Here is a 16085-nt window from a genome sequence, read left to right as displayed (position 1 = left end):
CACATACATATATATCAGCTTACAGAATTTATAGAGTAAACCAAGAGAACCAGGAGACAAGTACCATGGTCATATACATATCACAGATTGAAGGACTGAAACTTGGAGAAACAACCTACCCAGGGTTTAAACTTTCAAACTCCATGTAACGTAGTAGCAACATGAAAAAATGATAGAGTTCAGAATGCAGAGCTATTTCTTGAGTCAGCTGAGGGGATCTCAGTACTGCCTGCCCAGTCCCCTAGTCCACCGTGAGGCCACAAAGAACACACTACTGGTATACCTGCCCTAACCTGAGCCCACTCAGGGCAGTCTCTGCTCCCTACTGGGCCCTCCAAATTTGTGGTTGGTCCTGACACTGGGGCAAAAGAGGCAGATGAAGCCCATGGCACTGTAATCTGAGCCCTCAGAAGACAGGAGGTTCAGGAGTTCAAGGCTAACTCAGTTCTGAGTTAAAGATCAGTCTAGGTTAGAGGAGATCATATCTCAATAAAAATAAACAACAAAAAAAAGTGAGATGAAACTCAGCATGGTAGCACACATCCGTAATCTCAGCACTCAGAAGGTGGAGACCAGAAGAGCAGGAGTTCAAGGACAGCCTTGGCTACATGAGTTAGAGGCCAGTATGGCTACATGAGCCTTTGTCTCAAAATAACAAAAAACCAACAACAAAAAGTGAGCAGAGAGCAAACTAACACCTTGAAAATGTGCTCTGACCATGGCATGTGCTTATGAACAGTATGTCCATAACTGCTGTGTTATCTGTACAATATATAATGTTGGGATAGTTGGGCCTATGGCTCAGATGGGTCAGTTTAGTTGTCCACAGAGAACCTTGCCCATCAGCTCTCCAGGTGAAGGTCCTGTTAGCTGTCAGTCATGATGAAGCTGTAAACCTGAAGGCTCCCAAATGTCCTCAGGTACAACCCAGCATGGGACGTGCCACTGATGATGAACTAGCTGGTGGGAGCAGGGTGACTAAAACAGGACTCTTGATCAGGAGGAAAAGTCAGCCTTCTGCATCCACAGCTTTCATGTCAGTGGATTCCATCAACCTCAGACTGAAAATACTTTGGAGGAAAAAGCTGCCCAGACTCTTCCTTGTCATTACTCCCTAATCTATACAGGAAGCAACTGTTTCCTCAGTACTGACATCATCCCAGGTGTTATAATCAGTCCAGAGCTGGTTTATAGTATACGGGATTGTGCTGCTGACATGCAAGTACCACAGAGGACTAGAGCAAATCTGAGGCTCCTCTGGTGGCTCCAGATCCAATCCAAGGGTACTTAGGGGCAACTCTGATGGGCGCAGCTGTCAAAATGTTTACAGGTTCGTTGAAAAAACTTTTAGGATGTCATGAGACAGAAGCAGCCATAGCCGTTACATATACAGAACCAACATATGATAAAAGAGAAAATAGAAGAACACACCAAGAAGCCAAGAGCAGCTGCTGGGCAGAAAGGCTGAGCACATGCCCATCTTCTTCATTTCTCATGCCTCGCTGTCGGAAAAGATCCACATTACTCACACAAGAGCCAAGCAGATTGACTGACTTCCAGCTAACACCACAATCACAAGTTACAAGAGGAGGCAGCCACTCTCACTGGGTAAGCCATGGAAGGGTGCTGGATCTCAGTCTCCAAGCTGCTGAGAGGACCACCACCTGCTGCCTTTCACTCTCCAAAGCACAGGGTGCAAGGCCTTCAGTTAAGGGGAGGGAGGAAGAGTCTGAACTTCAGGGAATCCACCCCTGGAGCTGTGCTTTGCAGCCTGGCAATGCCCTGATTCACTCACCACTGTGATAGGGTTTCTGATTTGAGAGATGTGGCCCAGGTTTTCAGACATTTTGGGTTCCACTTAAAAGTTCCTTGGCAGGGGCTGGGATGTCCACATAAATTGGGCATGGTGGTACATACCTGTAATCCCAGCATCTGGGAAGTAGAGGCAGGAGGATCAGAAGTTCAAGATCATCCTTGGCTGTAAGAGACCCTGTCTCAAAAAAAAAAAAAAAAAAAAAAAAACCTTCATTCAGGAAACCCTAATTAAATTCAGTGGGTCACCAAAGACATGAAGGTAGGATGGGGACTTGGGAAGAAGGGATGATAAACTTGGATCAAAGAAATACATATATGGAATTGCAAACCAACTTTTAAAAAGCCCCTGGGCAGCCAATTTGAAAACTGGCAGTACAGGTAGAGGAGAGAAGACAAAATGAAGAACAACTGTGAATCACACTGGTTTTGAAATTCAACCATCTTCAACCTTTTCCAGTTTTGGTTTGTGTGTCCCCTCAGGCTGTCTGCCTCTTAAGCAGATGTCAGCTTCAGCAGCTCAGTCACCCAACACAGCAACCCAAGACCTTATGGCCAAAATGTGAGCATCTCTCATGTATGAACCTGGGATACATGTGTCTATCACTGCCACGTCCACAGTATGCACACGCAACTGATCAGTGTCCTGCACTCTGCTGTCCAAGTGCAGAGATGGCCTCTCCTAGGGTACCTTAGTACCAACACCCTGCAGCAAGACTATTATGAAGATGTGGTGCTTCCTGAGTTTGCCAGGCACTTATGATTCAGTAAAACCAGGTATCAAATGAGTCCTGTCTCCCACACATTCCTGGTGACCCCAAAAGCTGATGAAAGCCCTGTGGGCCGGGCACATTCCCACTGCTGGATGTTCACGCCCTCGCCTTTTCTCGATCCCAATCCCCTCTACTCTGCACCTTGGGACTTTACTGCCTTACTTTCTCCCTGTCCCAGACTCACCAAACTCGATGAGCACTTTTGAAGGGATGCTGAGTTTTAATGTTTGTTTTTTAATTACAGTTATTTTCCCATTCTTGGACTTAAAAAAAAAAAAGGCACCATTTCTCAGATGTCTATTTATTAAATGCTCTTTTACCAAAGTCCAGTCAGTAGGGCTGGGCTCTGGAACCTATGGTCTACCCAAGTATAGTTCTCTTGCTTGAAAAACCAGCTGGCCCAAGGCCTACTGCCCTTGTACAAGAACAAGGAGGCTTCAAGAAGCTTCAGATTCTTCAGAGTCCTGCTGGGTTCTCTGGGCTGGGAAGATAGCTCAATTTGTAAAGAGTCTGTTTTGCAAGCATGAGGACCTGAATATGGATCGCCAGTGTCCACATAAAAGCAGGGTACAGTAAATTCAGGACTGGAGGGTAGTGTGGGGTGTCCCAGAGACAGGCAGGCCCCTGAAACTCACCAGCCAGCGTAGCCAAATCAATGAGTTCCAGATTCGATGAGAGACCCTGTCTCAGAAAAAAGGTAGAAAGTGATAAAAGACACCCAAAGTCCTACCTCTGGCCTCTACATACATAGAACACACACATGCACACACGCATACGCCCACACAAGAATGACAGTATGCTATGGAAAAAGCTCAATGACCATGCTGTATTTACAGAAGGATCCAGAAGCTCTATGCACTCCTGCTAGGCTTGGCCTGGCTGCAGGGTGGCAGTTCTAAGTAGCTACAGGATGTCATTCCCACATTGTGGTGTGTGGTGTCTGGGGCAGTTGCTCTCAGATCCTGCCCTTCTGCCTGCACCGTCACAGTAAGCACCTGACCTCCCTCAGCCGCCTTTGGAGCCTGGACCCTTGTTCAGAAACCAAAGAGAAATTGTATGATGTGTTGTCAGTGGCTAAGAAGTTCAAGGCCAAATTTGGATCCATCTCTAGCAACTGTGTATGACTCTGGCTCTATTTTATTTTCTCACCCTTTTTTTTCCCTTTTGTCCCACTTTCTTCTAGTATCTACTTAATCCTGTGGTACTGCATGTGTATTGTAAGCCAATTCAAATCCTCTGTAAAAGTATGCCCAGCAAAGACAAAATAACCAAACCCTGCAGCAATCACCTGGTAAGCCACAGGGTATGTAAGGGTAGTCTCCACAGAGAACACTGGGGGGGGGGGGGCCCTCAAGGAACCCTGACATTTCACTGGGACTTCCTGAAGCCACCCTCCAATCAGAGTTAAAGGCACCTGACAGGAGGGGTTGGCAGGCCATTCTGAGATGAGGTGGCAGCCGCAAAGCTCCTCTCCCCACAGCTTTGGCTCCTGAGCTACTACTTGTTCTGATGCACTAGAGTCTATGGAAGGCAGTGGAGCTCGTTACCCTGTCTTCTTCCTTTCCCCCTTTTTTCCTCTTTTAAAAAAAGAATGAGAACACTAGCATTTAAACTCTCACCAGAAAACCTCAAGGCACCAGGCACCATGGAGCTGTTTCCTGACATATAAGAAAACAGTAGATCTGGCTCCAGAAGCTGAGTTGGGAGTCAACATCCGTGGACTGAGTACCAGGAAAGATGGTGACCAGTAACCAGGGACAGTGAAAAGAGGAACAATGGCTGGCTGCAGCATTCTTTTCCTCCCAGGCCTCAGCCTGGACTCAAGAAAAATTCTCCCATTCCCCCCTGCCACCTTTAATGCAAGTTCCCACCCCCTCCCTAACAAATTCCTCAATTTCTTCATAGGCACAAAGGCTGTAGCCAGTTCTACAGAGTATGAGCGGGTGACAAGTGCCCCAGGCAGGCCAACAGGTGGGCTGCCATCTCTATGATCTGGAACAAATCTCTGAGCCTGAGAGGCTCCTCTGGACCACACAGCTTCTGCTGACAGCAGTCCCATGTCCCCCTCGTCAATCCATCGTCATTGCCCCCCCCAGCCAAAAAAAAAACCCTAAACACCAATGCAGGACAGGACAGGACAGGTGAAGGCAGCCAGTGGAGGCAAGCAGAGGTCTAGCCTTCATGGAAAACAGCCTTTATGTGAACATGAATGTCAGAGGAGATCAAAGAATGTCAGAGGAGATCAAAGAATGCACAGCTAGAAGCACCATCCAGGACAGGACAAGTCTAATTTGCCTCTCCAGCCAGAACTTGACCACACTGTAGACTTCAACACCGTCACACATTTCCACATGCGGTCCACAACTTGCTATAACTACAGTCATCCTCCCTGCTTCCAGGCTGCTGGATTCCTAGGCCTCAGAGCTACCCTCATCTCCTCTCCACTCAAGTGTGATCCAGGTGCCCAACAAGTCTTCTGGGTCTTCTATAGGACAAACCCAAGGACTCGCTGCTTCCCACCTACCAGGCTCCAGGTCCCATCATCTCCCACCCAGCAAGGCAGAAAAGCTCCTGACAGGCCTCCTGCTCCAGTGGCTGCCTACCTCTAGATCAAAGAATGCTCCCAACCTTTAGACTTTTGAAGCAGTCTAAGTACCCACTGTACCTACTCCCTATCTTCCTAAGTAAAAGCTAGCAGCTTTTTTCATGCAGACCCAGAAGACCACATGCCAATCCACCCAGCAAAGCATGTGATCTGTGTGATGAGGTAAGCACAGTGAAGGACAGTATTTAGAAATTTTATAGCCACCTGACATGGCTACCATGTGAAAGTATCTATCTAGAGAATAGGAACTTTAGGAAGCAATCCCAATCAGAATTTAGGAAAGGCAAGCTCCCTCACTCAGCCCAGCCTAGCTGGCTGACTTCCTAGTCCTCAAACACCCCAGTATACTCCCATCTCAGGGCCTTCGCACTGCTGCCTCTCCCAGGAACACTGCAATGTGGCTCAATCCCCCTCCTTCAATCCTGTGTATTTCATATGCAAACTACCCTCCCTCTTCCCCTCAAGTACTCCCAGGGTTATTTCTGTTTTGCCATTTTCTAGAGCATTCCTCATGTAATATGCTGTGTGATTTACTTAGAGTATGTCTTCCTCCCCATTACCAAGTAAGTGCCACAGGGTTAGGGCTCAGGCCGGTGAAGAGAATGTGTGTATGCAGGGTTGGCTGCATAGGTAGAACTCAGCCTTGCCCCAAGAGCAGCATACACTGGGGGATGGCATGTTGGGCTGGAAGATGATGATCAAGGTATGCTATGTCAGAGGCTCAGGGAAGATCCTGCAGAGAACCCAGCACCAGAGCATCATGTGTAAGAATTGAAGGTGGAGAGGAATTGGGAGGTTATGGGCAAGGAAATCAAGCAGAAGGCTAACACTGGACAGAGATCATGTTTGAGATACAGGGCAGAATTTGAGAAAGTTTCAAGGTCATATCTACAGATGTTCCAGAGTAGTGAGAGGGAGGACAAAAGGAAAGCTGGTTTGTGAAAGAAAGCTAGACTCAAAACCAAAACTAGTTGGGTGTGGTGGCACATGTCTTTAGTCTCAGCACTCAGGAAGCAGAGACAGGTGAATCTGTGAGATCAAGACCAACCTGGTCTAGTGAGTGCCAGGTCAGCTGAGGCTTCAGACCAAAAAAAAAAAAAAAAAAAACCAAAAACAAAACTGGCCACTGCTGATCAGGACTACAAAGACCCAAGTTGCCTTCTGCTGTAGTTGCTCTTGTGCAAGTGAGGTTTCTCAGCAGCCATCCTCCCCTGCCCCTGTGGGGTCATAGCCTAGGACACAGAAGCAATGGAGCTTTAGGGGAACTTGCCAACACAGTCTGTGAGCATATGGTAGAGAAATGGGCATGCAACTTACTTGCCACTGAGAAATACTTCCAAGCAGTGCTGACCTCGACATCATTTACTATGCAAAGCTGGTCCTCCTTACCCTTTCAAACATTAGTTTAGAAGTCACAATGCCATAGAAACTCTTTTAGACACCAAGAAAATATCCCAAAACTAAATACAGTGATAACACAAATACCCAAGTCAAACAAGCTGTAATATTAATGAGGCATGAATGAGCAGGAACTGTCTCTAGGGCTGAATAGAGGTTGGCCACCTTATCAGGGAAGTTGCACAAAGGCTTGCTGTTGGTGCCCCAAGGGTAAAAGTAGAAGAGAGAGCTTTCTTCTCAAGTGGGGAACCCATCTGTGACCAAAAGGAGATTAGGTTGAGAGCATTTTTTAATAGACAACACTGAAAATCTGTTTCTAGTTTAACCTACAACAGTGTACGCTCAGATCAGGATGCATTATTAATTAGGTAAAAGAGAAGCCCCATTTTTAGTTAACCATTGAATTCAGTTTCTTCAAACACAGTGACCTAGAATTGACAGTACAGCTAACTCTCTGTTTACCATGGCAATGGGGATTTCAGCAATAACAGCAGTTAATTGGGAAGCAAAAACAAACCCACTGGATGCTCAGCAAGGTGTCAACTCCTGCATTGGGAATGAGTTTCCAGTGAACGCTGCTGAGGGTATGCTACTGGCCGAGCTTTCTGAGACTGAAAGCACACATTTCCATCTCCACAAGCCAAGTGTTTGGGTCCACCATCACTGGTGGCCTGGCAGGCAGCAGAGGCCCTTCCAGTCTGCAGAACAAGGGACTGGGGAGGATAGGGCCATTACCCATGCCCATCTACCAAGCAGCTCTCCTACTATGCAGATGGGGTATGACTGCAGGCAGGGGAGCACAGGGCTGCAAGCTCCTGGAGAGGAAGAAAGGAGTCCCAGGTGCTGGAGGCTGGAGAGTATGCCCAGCAGGACACAGGGAGAGAGTTGGCTGTACTGGCATGACAAGCCCCACCCTCAGCAAGCTGCATGGCATTTCTAGGAAGGAGAAAAGCAAACCGCTGTCCCACCTCGGGCTGCGCGGTCACAAGTGAGGCAGGGCTGGGCCCAGTCGCCATTTGGGCGGGAGGCCAGCCCCAGGTGCAGCAGGCAGGGGTGGTGCTGGCTCAGTGGCTGCAGCTCCTCGCTCTGACCCAGCGTGGCCCCTGTGCGGTGCTGGGGGCACAGCGAGGCCTCAGGTGCTGTCGGGCAGGGACACACACACACACACATACACAGAAAGAGACACACCGTTAGAGGATGCACAGCAGGATGTAGGGAATGTGGGCAGAACCTGCCCAGGATCTTGCCTCATTCCTGCAGCCCTCTGTGTTTGATGAGAGTCTGCTGAACTCACTGGGATCCTAGATGTGCAGTTCAGGATCAAGGTCAAGGAAACCAGTAAAGTCCAGAGCTAAAACACTGGTTAGCCTTAGAGGAAGCCAGGTAGGGTTTGTAGCTGAAGACCCAAGGCTTGAGGTAAGGAGAGCCTAATCAAGCAACCAGGCTCCCATGCTCCCCACCTAGCACTAGCCCCTAGCCCTTGCTCTTGCCCCTGCACCTGGAATGTTCTACCTCCTGTTCATGAACTGTGATGGTTTCAGCCCCTTTGTATTCTCGACAGGAGTCCAAGACAGAAACGAAACAATTCTTTTCTTAAAGGCAATCTTCTTCTTCTTTTCTTTTTTTGGGGGGGGAGGGCATCTTAACCCTGGGAGACCTCTGGAAACTTAAGGTTATACTATTTACAAGTGGTCTCACAAAGGTCACAGCCATTGCTTAGGGAAGGAGTTCAAACTAAGAAAGAAAAGTACAAAAACTAGAAACAGGACAAGAAAGCACTAGCCTGCACCAACCTTGATAATTTAAAATTCCTAGAGGCAGAAAGCCCGACTTTGGTATGCAAATCTCCCAAACAATACAGTTCTGAGACAGTTCCCAAAATGCTGGTGGTAGAGTTAAGTCAGATCAAAACCTGTGAGACACATCAGGAAATGCCGCTGAGTGGTCTGAGCGCAAAACCACTAAGGGTCTTTGTCAGACCACAACAACTTCCTTCAAAAGAAAAGGCTTTCTGCTGTGCTAGTTGGTGCATGGAAGCACACACCTGTAATCTCAGCACTCAGGAGGCTTAGGCAGAAGGACTGCAAGTTTGCAGCCAGCCTGGCAACTTAGGGAAACTGGCTTTCAAACATGGAAAAACAAATTTTCTGTTATGCTGACATATTGTACTAATCCCAAATGTTATGGGTTTGGAAACCTGTTTTTGCTGCCAGAAGATACACTTCTGCATCCCAAAGGGCACCAGAAACGCCATTTTGAGTTCAGACTGGGTCCTGACTGGCTGCCCAGCTCTCTGAAGTGGAGGACAAGCACTGCGCCAGGGACTACTTTTTGATAATGACCTGGAGGCCAGTTGGCCCAGAGCCCAGCTTCAGTAGAGCCTGAACCCCATTCTCCACTCCCTGAAACCTCTTCTGAATGCAGGGCTGAGATACAAAGTGAGCCAACAAACAAAATCAGAACACAGATCAGCCTTGCATAGCGCAGACCCAGCCACACAACCAAATCAAATTCTGGAGATTCCCTTTGCACAAGGGAGGAGGTGCTGCTGACACTAACAACCTGTAGAGGATCTTCCTGTCTAGGGAGACAGACATCCAACCTCCATCCTCTGAGATACTGCAGTCCAACAAGCACTGAGCCACTCCAAAGACCTGCCGCTCAAGCAGTAGAAAGACACTAAATGCAGGACTAAGATCAAGAGAAGCCTCATTTCCATCGTGCTACCAGAACCAAGGCTTCCTGCAATTTAGGAAGCAGGACAATCCCTTGCTGGCAGCATTTTTGGACAAGGAAACTGGTTGAGACTGGCCTTGGAGGCCACTTTCTCCCAAGAACCCAAGAAGCTTGGACACACCTCTGCCCAGATCCACAAGAGACCCACAGAGCAGCCCAGGAACCTTTTGTGACTAATTCAGTCCAGACCAAGGGAGCTATCATCTGGGCTGCCAAAAGCTGAGAACTGAGGACAGAATCAAGCCTTGTGGCAGCTGCCACTTCCTCAGTCCCAGTACCTGCCGCTCAGTGCTACATAAGAGAAGGGCACTCTGGTTACTCACAGCCATGGTAGGAGGCCGGTGAGCCCCCAGCCTTGCCGTACTCCTGCTCCGAATAGCTGGTGGAGAGGTTGGGCTGGCTGGAGCCTCGACCAAAGGTGATCTGGTTGCTGCCCACACCAGTGGCCACCTGGGCCATGCGCTCTTTGGTTTTGAGAGCTTGGGCCCTCTCAGCCTTCAGCCGCTCCTCATCCTTAAGGAGAACCACCAGCTGCTTTGACTTCTCTCGCACGTTGATGCCCTGGTCTTTGCCATCACGGTCAATGTACTGGAAGTCCTTCAGGGTCTGGATGGCAAAGATGTTCTCACGGCACTGCTGGGCTACCCGCTCAGAACCAGTCTTGATAAGATAGTCCAGCAGCGTCAGTGCCTTATACACATGCCTCCAGTTCTTGCCATGGTCATTAAGCCGCTTCCATACCATGCTCATTATCTCTGAGAAGGCCACCACATTGTAGGTCAGGTCAGCTATCTCGGTCATCAGAGAGCTAGATGGGCCCCATGGGTCATTGGAAGTGGCTTCCCGGACTTTGATTTCAGCCTCTGAGTAATTGTTCACAATGTTTTTCATCTGTCGTCTGATAGATGAAGTTGTCATTTTTATTTTCTTTGTTACAAATCTGAAGCCCTTCAAGAGAAACTTTCCTGTCCTCCCAAACCTGCACTCTACGAAGGTTCAGTTTCAGTAATCCAGATGGAGCAAGAACCCTGAATCGTCATTTCCTCCTCCAAAGCCTCAGGTCCCAGAAACTGGAAGCCATGCCCTAGAGAGAAAAAAAGAACACACTCATTTGATAAGAGCACCCATGAGGACTGGAGAGCACAATCCAGGCATTTCTGCACAGGGCAAGTACAGTCTGTTTGGCTGGCTAAGTGAGAGCCATACCTCAGTCTCTACGGATACAGGAGAGTCCATCTACTTTCAAAACTAAGATAAGATCAGAAACACCTCTTACTAAAGAATAAAACTTGGACTTAAGTCGAAACCCTCAGTTAACATCAAAGGCTTCCAATGGAATGGCTAGCTCGTGGGCTATTTTCACTGCCAAGCAGAAGCCAACTACGGAGGAATCAGCATACTAGGGGAAGCTGATCCAGTTAATTTAATATAACTTTTGGTGCTGGCTATTAAACTCTGGGCCACATGCATACTAAGTACGCACCTTATCACTGAGATACACCTCTGCCCGGTCCTAATGCTTTTTAAAATGATATATGAAAACAAGAAAGCCTCTCTTTTCAGAGCTATCTTAAACCTGAAGGGCCTGTCAAGTAGGGCTTTGGTCAACCCCCTCTAGCTACCTGGGGGATTCTCCTTCAGGACCACTTCTCTGTGATACTCCCTGATCATGAATTAGTGAGGTCCCAAAACTGCTCTTCTAGAGCAAGGCCAACAAACTCCCCTAGGCTTTCAAGAGTCTCCAGCATGAGGCCAAATTAACACAGCCTTAAACCTTCACAGGGTCAAGCCTAACCCCTCACCTCACAAAGGAGAAGCGAATACCCAGAACCGCAATCATGGGCTCCAAGGACACCCATTCCCTTCCTTTCTACAGATGAGAAACATGAAGCTAGAGCGATGTCCACATTTCCAATATGGGATTCTGGGATGAGTTCGGTGACCCTCCCCCGAGCCTGTCCCATTCATAGTAAATACCCAGTAACTAGCACTATGCCCAACATGGAATAAACACCTGAACGAATGGTAGTACAGGAGAGAAATAGTGCCCCTGTCCTCAAAGCAACCACAGTCCAGCAGGAGATGAAGTTTCCTTATCTGTAAGATAAAGAAAATGAAGTCCAGAAGACTCCAAGCACAGTTACAAAGCAGCATAGTTGAGGCCTGGAGTTCTTGCTTTCTAGCAAGGTCTCCAGATAACACTATTGCTGCCTCCTTGGTTGCTCAAACCCTGTGGCTAGCTCTGTCTCACTGATCCCAAGACAAACCTCTGGGTAAAGACAGTTCTTCCCATTACAATAGACGAAAAAGCCTGAGGTATGGAGTCCTGAGACTGGCTGACTGCTGTAATAGGTTAAGACCCTCCTCCCCACACATCCTTGTATAGACCAAGGCCTGCCACCTCCCCCTTTATCCTGCAATGGACTTTCCTCTCTACTGGACGACTATGCCGTTTCTGCCAGAGAAATGCCAGGAATCACCAGCTTCCTTCTCCCAAGGTGGGCAATGGGCAAAGAAAATAAGCAAACAAAAAAGGGGCACAGAAAATACACTGATCACTCATCATATGTAGCCACACAGGTAGAAGATAACAGCTCATGAAGCTTCACACATCTCCTCTGCACTGTCAGGTACACTGAGGAGTCTGTCTCTGCCTGAGCCATAACACTGGCTTCCTCTGGAGGCAGGCATGTTCTGCCTCTTCACCCATAAGATTATCTCTCATGAATCCCAAAGCCAGTCAGAAGACAGAAATAACAGTGACTGCACATCCTTCACTCACAATGTGGCCTTCACTGTAGGCAGGGATGGGCCTCACAGAAGAGAGCCCTCTGGTTTTCAGGGAGCATTTCCCACCTTAACACACAGGCATATCAAAGTTGGTACTCATGGTCAAAAGCATATAATATACAGAGCTCTAGGATGTACCAAAATGCCAGCACTCATATGTGCCACCTGATTTGGGACCCAGCAAGTATACCTGCCCCATATCTAGAGAAGTGGGCAGTCACCCTCTGTATCTCCCTCCAAGTTTAGACTGAACAAATGGTGCTGATACAAAGGCTTCTGATGACTAAGAATGTCTTAAGAGAAAAGAATGTTTTTTCACAAGACAAAGGCTCTGCTGCCTTCCCCTAGTCTAGCCACTTGAATGGGAGACAGCAGCATAAGCTGTCCAACTGGGTCCGGCACCTTCCAGGAGGCTGGGAGAAGCTGGGAGGTCTGTACAAACAAAAGGAAACTAATCTGTGAGCAAGGGGCTGGGTGCCTCTGCTTCCTGGTGCCACAGGGAAAGAAACACCAAACTAAGAAACTACAGATTAAGGTGGGGGTCTTTCTTAAACAGATTCAACTTGCACAAGACACCTCCTAGTGGGCTATGAAATACTGAGGCTTCAGAAACAAGCAAAGGCTAATAGCCCAGTTGCCCAAAGCTAAGGAGGAGGATGGCAAATTCAAGGCCAACTTGGGCAAGTGAGTATGAATAAGACTTTGTCTCAAAATAAAAAGGGAAGGTTGGTGGGCCAGCAAGATGGCTCAGCAGGTAAGGCACTTGCTGCGCAAGCCTGGAGACCTGAGTGTGATCCCTGGAATCTATGCCATTACTAAGCCACATTATGGCACTGCTTAAAAAAGAGAAAGCCACAGGGCTGGAAAGATGGTTCAGCGGTTAGGAACACTGGTTGTTCTTGCAGAAGACCCGGGTTCGAATCCCAGCACCCACATGGCAGCTAACAACTGTCCCTAACTCCAGTCCCAGGGGATCCGACAGCCTCTTCTGACCTCCAAGGGCACTGCACAACACAGGTGCACTTACCTACATGCAGGCAATACATCCATACACATTAAATAAAATTAAAAGAGAAAGAGAGAGAGAGAGAGAGAGAGAGAGAGAAACAGAGAGAGAGAGAAACAGAGAGAGAGAGAAACAGAGAGAGAGAGACAGAGGGACAGAGAGACAGCCTGACTCTTAGCATTCATTTCAAGGACAAGACTGGACCTGAACTGCCAAGCACCTGTTCCTTCTGATGTCTCTGAGAAGTGTGTGCCCCAGGGCTTTACCCATTCTTTTACTCAAACAGTAGCTCCTGTGTGAAATGGGGAAATAGAAGTCAGGACCCACCCTTATCTTATCAGAGACTCTTGCCCTTTGATCCCTAGAAAATTACACATACAATTATAGCAGACTTCTCAGTTTCTCTCCTTGCTGCTTTCAGTGCTTTGACATACATTCATACACTATCTTGGGTGGAGGGCAAGGAGAGGTCCTAAAAGATTAAGGTCAGATGCCCAGGTCACAAGAAGAGCACAGTGAGCTTTACATTATAAACAGTAACTTTTAGGTTGCAAGTTTAGGTATAAAGTCCTAGATTATATCCATATTATAAGAAGTCATTCCTATAGGAACCCATATGGATGAGAGAACTGACTCCACAAAATTATCCTCACACACACATACACGTACACTCATGCCCACATTCATACATGTCATTCATACACACACATACATACACAATAATAAATAAGTAAGGGCTAGAGAAATGACTCTGTGGTTAAGAGTTCTTGCTGCTGTTGGGATAGAGAGAGGCCTCAGCGATTAAGCACTGGCTGCTCTTCCAGAGGATCTGAGCTCTGTTCACAGCACTCACATGGCAGCTAACAACCTTCTGTAACTGTAGTTCCAGGGGGATCTGATGCTCTTTTCTGGCCTCCGCATGTACTGCATGCATAGGCACACATGCAGGCAAAACACTCATACACATAAAATTTTTAAAAACAAAACAAAAATGTTTAAAAAGGAGTATTTGATGTTCTTGCAGGACTGGCGTTCAGTTCCTAGCACCAGCATCAAGTGGCTCACAACTGCCTATAACTCTAGTTCTAGAGGATCCCAGTTCCTCTTCTCTCCTCCTCCAGACACCACCAACACATGTGTGTGCCCCCCCCCCGCACATAGCTACACAAACATAAATAAAATAAATCTTTTTAAAAAGCAAAATATATATGCTTTACATAACTACCTGGTGTTTTCTTAAAACTTATAGACAAGTGAGCCTTTCAGGGTAGGTGGACAGTGAAAGGGCTCAAATCCCCACTGGCTGAAATATATACCCAAGAAACCAATTTTAAGGCCAAAAGGGCTGTGAACTTCCTCTGAGGCAGCAAGACACTGAAAACTGAAACCTCCAATTCCAACCATGAAGTCAAGCCAAGCCATGCATGAGACTGGCTCTGAATCTGAGAACCTGCAGGGTTCTGCCAAGGGGAGGTATATGTACCTCAGACCCCATCCTTCTCTCTTTAAACTTCTCCTCAACCTCAGAACTGAACTGCAAACCCTTAACCCAGCTCCCCTCCCAGAAAACAGCTGCCAGGACTCCAATCCCAGAACAGGCCTGAACACATTCCTTAGGATACATTCTGCTATTTCAAGAACTTGAATTTTATTCTCACTTTCTACTGAAGAGTTTGCATGCTCCAATTTCCAAACTTGCCCTCTCAATTTGCCCATTTTCCTCAAGTCCTAATATACTCACATACTAACACACACAAAAAAACATATCCCCTTGTCGCCTCCCAGGCTTCTCACTCAACCCTGCAAAGGTGTGTTTGGTTTATAAACACCTGCCATGTCTGAAGGACTCCAGGGCAGATACAGGCAAGATATGGGGTGCTGAGTGGATGTTAAAGTTGATCTTGCTAAAGGTTTAGATCAAAAAGAGAAGGAAAGAAAAATAAACGGAAGGATATAATTTTCCTACTAACAACAGAAGGGACAAATAAAAGTTTATATAATTCTGTTAATTTTGAATGGAAACAGTAAAATGACTAAGTTAGGATTTATTGTTTAAGACAAATCTTTCTCTGACTACCAAGAAGGCTGGAAAAGGGTCCAATAGGCCCATGGAAGATAATCACACAAAGATATTCAACTCTACCCCTCTACCTCCTGCCCTACCCCAATCATGCCCTAAAAAGTCCATCTTTAGAGTGAATAACCTTGAACTTTGGATTTTCCTGCCTCCACCTCCTAAATGCTACAATTGCAGGCAGGTACCACCAAGCCTGGCTTTATATGTTGCTAGAGATGGAACCCAGGGCATAAGGAATACTAGGCAAGCACTCTACCAAACAAGCCACATCTCTAGCACAATAATTCATTTTATTAAGACTCAAAGTTTCTGGCGCATGTGAGATAACCACTATTAACCACAAGGAGTAAGTAAAACTCCAGCCAATAAGGCTGATGTGCAACACCATCTGATCCAGAGAGTCACACCATGGACAATACAAAACTTGTCAGGCCTAAGGCTGAGGTATAGCTCTGGGGAAAGATTGGCTACCACATGAGGTCCTGGGTTCCAGCTCCAGCAAGCAAAAGGAAAAAATAAATAAATAAAGCCAGGCATGACAGAATCCCAGCTACTGGGGAGGCTAAGGCAAGAGGATTGAGCGTTTGAGGCCAGTCCTGGCTACATATCAAAATTGGGACTATGATGAGAGAAAAGAAGGGAAGGGGAAGGAAAAAGTATGAGGCCTTTTTGGAAGGCCTTGGAAGCTTTGGAGACTTCGGCTACAATCTTGAGTAGAGAAGGGTACACTCACTTCTCTACAGAGACAGACACTCTGTGTAGCCCAGGCCAGTCTCAAGCTCACAATTCTCCTGCCACAGTCTCCCAAATTATAAATGCTACCACACTCAATTGCTAAATACTTTCTAGTCTGGAACTGGAATTATGCTGGTTTTACATAAGTAATAA

At 47.1% G+C, this 16085-nt stretch overlaps 1 protein-coding gene across 1 annotated transcript in view; it reads right to left on the bottom strand.

Annotated features, from left to right (window-relative positions):
* The window catches only part of Epn2 (epsin 2), an 80330-nt gene that overhangs the window by 31019 nt on the left and 33226 nt on the right, over positions 1-16085 (bottom strand). The window contains exons 2-3 of the mRNA XM_008826410.3: positions 9648-10408; positions 7557-7727 (exon numbers count right to left, since the gene is read on the bottom strand). Coding sequence (XP_008824632.1) covers positions 7557-7727; positions 9648-10242 — 766 coding nt within the window. The 5' untranslated portion in view covers positions 10243-10408. The remainder of the gene's footprint in view (positions 1-7556; positions 7728-9647; positions 10409-16085) is intronic.

Source organism: Nannospalax galili, unplaced genomic scaffold (genome assembly GCF_000622305.1).
Source record: "Nannospalax galili isolate Female #2095 unplaced genomic scaffold, S.galili_v1.0 scaffold530, whole genome shotgun sequence".
NCBI lineage: Eukaryota > Metazoa > Chordata > Mammalia > Rodentia > Spalacidae > Nannospalax > Nannospalax galili.
Note: the sequence above shows the minus strand (reverse complement) of the source record. Positions and strands in the feature narration are given on the sequence as shown.